This window comes from Sarcophilus harrisii, chromosome 4 (assembly GCF_902635505.1).
Source record: "Sarcophilus harrisii chromosome 4, mSarHar1.11, whole genome shotgun sequence".
In the NCBI taxonomy this organism is placed as follows: Eukaryota; Metazoa; Chordata; class Mammalia; order Dasyuromorphia; family Dasyuridae; genus Sarcophilus; species Sarcophilus harrisii.
Window position 1 is genome coordinate 183187529 of NC_045429.1, and position 5058 is coordinate 183192586.

At 34.0% G+C, this 5058-nt stretch overlaps 1 protein-coding gene across 1 annotated transcript; it reads right to left on the reverse strand.

Moving 5' to 3' along the window:
• Positions 1–210: 210 nt before the first annotated feature.
• CALHM4 (calcium homeostasis modulator family member 4) lies at positions 211–4643 on the reverse strand. The gene is made up of 2 exons (XM_003769388.3): positions 3788–4643; positions 211–814 (listed from the first exon to the last, which is right to left on the reverse strand). The coding sequence occupies exons 1-2, from the start codon at positions 4346–4348 to the stop codon at positions 428–430; spliced, it is 948 nt and encodes a 315-aa protein (XP_003769436.2). The 5' UTR covers positions 4349–4643; the 3' UTR covers positions 211–427.
• Positions 4644–5058: the final 415 nt, after the last annotated feature.

Here is a 5058-nt window from a genome sequence, read left to right on the forward strand (position 1 = left end):
TAAATGCTTTCTGACTAATTGAATTTTGGGGATTGGGAATTGTATGGGAAACATTGTCTAAGAATGAAATGAGAAATTAGAGATAAAGAAAATGGTGGTAGAAGATGCATGAATATGAACAAAAAGTTTCAATACAAAGAATTGAGTAAGAAATTATAGAAAATAGGGGACAGTTGTGAAGGGAGTTTGAATGAAAAAAAGAGTTTTAAATAGGATGCTGAAGATATAATGTTCAATGAGGAAATTTGGAGAAAGAAGTGATTTTTGGTATAATAATCATTTAAATCAATTTTGACAGCATCACTTGGGATGGATTTTTATGAATAACCTCAGATAAGGGAAAAGCAATGAAGAGTTGAATTACTCATATCATCATCATGACAGAAATCAATTCTTTATTAGCCCAACATCATGGAAGAAGCTTTAGTCAGGATGTCAATTCAATAGCCTCTGATTTTCCTTCCTCAAAATTCACATCTAATCTCTCCCCAAGGAAATTGTAGCAACCTTGCTGATTGTCAGTGATGCACACAAGGCTGGGTCTTGAAATATCCTTCCAGTCCTGACAAGAAGGAATCCGAATTTGCCTAACATCTTCACACCCAGGAGTGAAACCAAACAATTCCTTGATGCGTTGCATAATAAGGATTCTGGAGTGCTGTTCTGCAGCCTGTTCAAATAGTTGCTTCTCATTTCGGATGTGTGTGGACCAATAGTAATGCTGCAGGGAGGTAAGTGGGGAACAGCATCTTGCCAGGCAGCAGGAAAGGAAGGCCACTAGAGTTGCCACTGCAATTAAAGTCCAGCCCAACATCTACAAATCATTATTTTAAAAAAAAGATAAGGAAATTAATTAAATGATGATCAGGAAGAAATGAAATTAATGAAATATCTCAATTTGAAAATCTTGCAAGTTGTAATGGCAAAAATAGTTTCAAAAATGGAGGCAAAAATCAACAATGTTTCATAAATGTAGTACTATTATGTTATATGGGGAATTAGTCTCATGAGAAACTGAATGCTCTAGGCATTTTACTTTGGTCTTTTGTTAATGAAATTTGGCCACAGGTAATCTGGAGCAGATTCATATTATTAGCCATGAAATCAGAGATGTTGTAACCACCAATTACCATTACTTAAAATACTGTGCAATAGTTTCTTGGCTTTTTGCTCTCAGGTTCTTGGTATCAATCAGTGGGATCCATTCAGTCAGGAAAATCCTGACACATAACATGTTCCCACAGTGTCTCTGATCATATACCAGTAAGAATTAGGGCACCAATTGTTAGTGACCCTATCTTTTTATTTATGTACTTATTAATTTTTGATTACCACAAGAAACATTTTTGAATAAAAATGTTATGTTCCTAAATGGCTTTTATTGATAGCTGTAACCTTGCCCTAGTCCTGGAGCATACAAAATACTGAATCTGCTTTGAAAACAAATTAATTCATTTGGATGTTTTATAACATGTATAAAACACACTTCAAAAGGATCATGAAATGGTTTTTATGTAGAGACAGTGTGTGATATTTTCATTAAGATGTATGAAGATAAGGGTGGAATAAGGTAATTTTCTTATCATCTTGTTTTTTAGGCTTTTTAAAAAAGTGATTACCATTATTATTATCATCATATGAAGCAAGGAGACAAATTGCTAAAATGTAAGGAAAGCCTGATTATTATCCAGAGAGTGATGGTTTAGTGGTTTGAAACTGGCAAGTCTCTTAACAACTACCTGTAGAATTGCATATTGCTGGCTTGGTAGGTCATTTCAATAATACTATGGGGGGAATATTCCATCATTATACATTCCAAGGACCTGAAAAAGAGTGGAACAAGCATAAAATTTATTTTAGATTCTTCAGAATCGGACTGAAGTCAGAATGGAGACCTTCTTTCCTGACCGTAGGAAGTTAGGAGACAACCTAAAAGAATCCAACTTAGTGGGGGAAATTTTCCCCATATGAGATTACAAATGTGAAAAGATGCTTACATTGATATCTTCAATGACTTTCTCCATGCTATCTTTTACAATGAAGTATTGATTATGTTTAGTTTCTAACTGGATTTGAGTTAACTATCAATTTGGTAATTTTGATAATTTCATCTTGTTAATTTTCATTATCATGAAAAAATTAAAAATAATATATTCTGCTCTTCCTTGACATCTATGATTTTAATCCACATTTCTATTAAATTTTAAAGTTTTTAGTTATTATTTCTTTCTAATCTTCACTAACCCAAGGACCAAAATATATTTATTTTATATTCTAGATATTAGTTTTCTTTTGAGGTTTCCCTAAAGAACACCTTGTCCAATTTGAGTGGGTGACATCCTATTATTTCTATAATTAAAGTCTTATGTAATGGGGACAAACTGTCACCATTCCCAATAAGATCAGGAGTGAAACAAGGTTGCCCACTATCACCGTTACTATTTAATATTGTATTAGAAATGCTAGCTATGGCAATAAGAGCTGAGAAAGATATTAAAGGAATAAGAATAGGCAATGAGGAAACCAAATTATCACTCTTTGCTGATGATATGATGGTATACTTAGAGAACCCCAGAGATTCTACTAAAAAGTTATTAGAAATAATCCACAATTTTAGCAAAGTTGCTGGTTATAAAATAAACCCACATAAGTCATCAGCATTCTTATATATCACTAACAAAATCCAACAGTCAGAGTTACAAAGAGAAATCCCATTTAAAGTAACTACTGATAGTATAAAATATTTGGGAATCTATCTGCCAAGGGAAAATCAGAAACTTTATGAGCAAAACTACAAAACACTTGCCACACAAATTAAGTCTGATCTAACTAACTGGAAAAATATTAAATGCTCTTGGATTGGGCGAGCAAATATAATAAAGATGACAATATTCCCCAAACTAATCTATTTATTTAGCACTATACCAATCAGATGTCCCAAAAACTATTTTGATGACCTAGAAAAAATAACAACAAAGTTCATATGGAAAAACAAAAGATCAAGAATTTCAAGGGAATTAATGAAAAAAAAATCAAATGAAGGTGGCCTAGCTGTACCAGATCTAAAATTATATTATAAGGCAGTAGTTACTAAAACTATCTGGTATTGGCTAAGAAATAGACTAGTTGTTCAATGGAATAGGTTAGGTTCAAAGGACAAAACAGCCAATATAATTAAAGTCTTATAGAAGGTTGACCTTGTTTCATTGGATTTTTTTTCCTTAAAATATCTTCTTGTAATGTGAAAATATGCCTAATCTCTACCATCATTAACCTAATTCTAATGTTTAAGAATTAATATCTCCTTGTAATGTGAAAATATGCCTAATCTCTACCATCATTAACCTAATTCTAATGTTTAAGAATTACGGATCCACTTTAGAATTATAACTCATAGGAACATATATTTGGAGGTAGAAAGGAGCTTAGATACCATCAAGTCCAAAAACTCTCACCTTGTAGATATAAAGATACTGAGGTATAGAGAAATTAAGATCACACAGTTCATAGTTTCAGAGGTTGGCTTTAGTCCTAGGTGTCAGGATTTGAAGTCCAGCAATGTATCTGTTATGCTACGTTGCCTCTGCCTCTGCAGGAGAAACTCTGTCTAACTTTTACTGAATATTTTAAAATTAAAGTAAAGCTGTTTTCTTAGACAAAGCATATAGTTATTTTAGATGAAGATAGTGTTCTGCATAAAAGACAATATAAAAAAGAGAAAATAGAAATCCTTTTTGGTTTCCTATTAGATGGTTAGTTTGACAATAAGAACAGAGACAAAACTCACCTGTGATTGATATCTGAGCTGAAGAGCCACTTCATTCCTCACTGTAAGCATGTCAGGAGGAATCTGTTCAAAGCATGGAAATTCAGCCAGGATCTCTTGGCGTTCAGAGTCACTGAAATTGTTAAAGATATTATATTCTTCCACTGAAGCAAATTCACTTGCTGCACACTCATAGTGGTTACCTGTCAGCAGAGCCACTGCCAGCCATGTCAGTGGAGCCACCAGAGCCCTCCCTGTGATGCTAAAGAATGTGAGACATGCAAGCTTGCGCTGCAGGGAGTTCACAGAGCGCAGATGAGGAGAAGAGCTACAACAGCTTTCCTTGGTTATCATCCATGTTTGACTTCGCAGAGCATAGCCAACAATCAGGAGGATCAGAGCTGGAATAATGAGAAAAGCTGAACCATAATAGAAGTTGTTTCCAGGCTGGCAGGGGCAGTTAAATGTGAAAGAAGAAAAAAGTTGTTGTCCACATATCGTTAAAGCTGCAATCAAGGTATTGATACAAGTTCCACTCTTTTGTAGAGAACACAGAATGTTGTTGATGCTTGTATCCATCATAGGATGCTTCTTAACAGCAATAACCCTTTCGTCCTTACTATTTGCTACACTCCATCATCTGTAAGCATTTTTATAGGACTCTACTGGTTTAACTGGTTGTGTTGAGTTACTCAGCATCTTTGCCTCTTTAAAGAATTGTAGCATCTTCTCTTATGTACTCTATGAATACTAAGCTAGTAAAACATCTTAATTAAGAGGAGAAAGAAAAATAGGGAGATCTTAGTACAATGAGGTGCCAGCAAAGAACTTCAGGGTATCTTCTCACTGAAAAATGTAGGGAAATATATGCTGTTAAAATTCAGTTCTACAAACATTTTTAGGGTATCTAATCTGTATAAAGTAGTACACTAGACACTGGGGAAGATATAAAGATGAATGACACAAGTTCTCAAGTGGTTTACTACTTGCCATCAGTTCAACATCTTTCTTTGATCATAAATGCACACTCAATGATGGGAAGCTCCAGGAAAGGTATTAGAAGCAAAAAAGGAGAGTGTGGTATGTGTGGTCCTGGTATATCATACACAGTTCAGAGTTTCAAAAAACCCCATAAAAATGTCTAGACAAGGTAAGTGGAATTAAGGTGATGCAGAGGTTACTATATGAAGAAAAACTAAAATTTTGAAGCTTCTTCTGTAACAATGAGAATCAAGAGGAGATAGAATCAATCAAGCTCCTTAATATAAAAAAATATAAGAATGGAGATATTT

Bases quoted from the DNA above. Each gene is read 5' to 3' on its own strand.
- CALHM4 (XM_003769388.3), bottom strand. From the start codon at position 4,348: ATGATGGATACAAGCATCAACAACATTCTGTGTTCTCTACAAAAGAGT. The intron at 815-3,787 runs GTGAGTTTTGTC...AATGATTTGTAG, and splicing joins AGCTCAGATATCAATCACAG to ATGTTGGGCTGGACTTTAAT.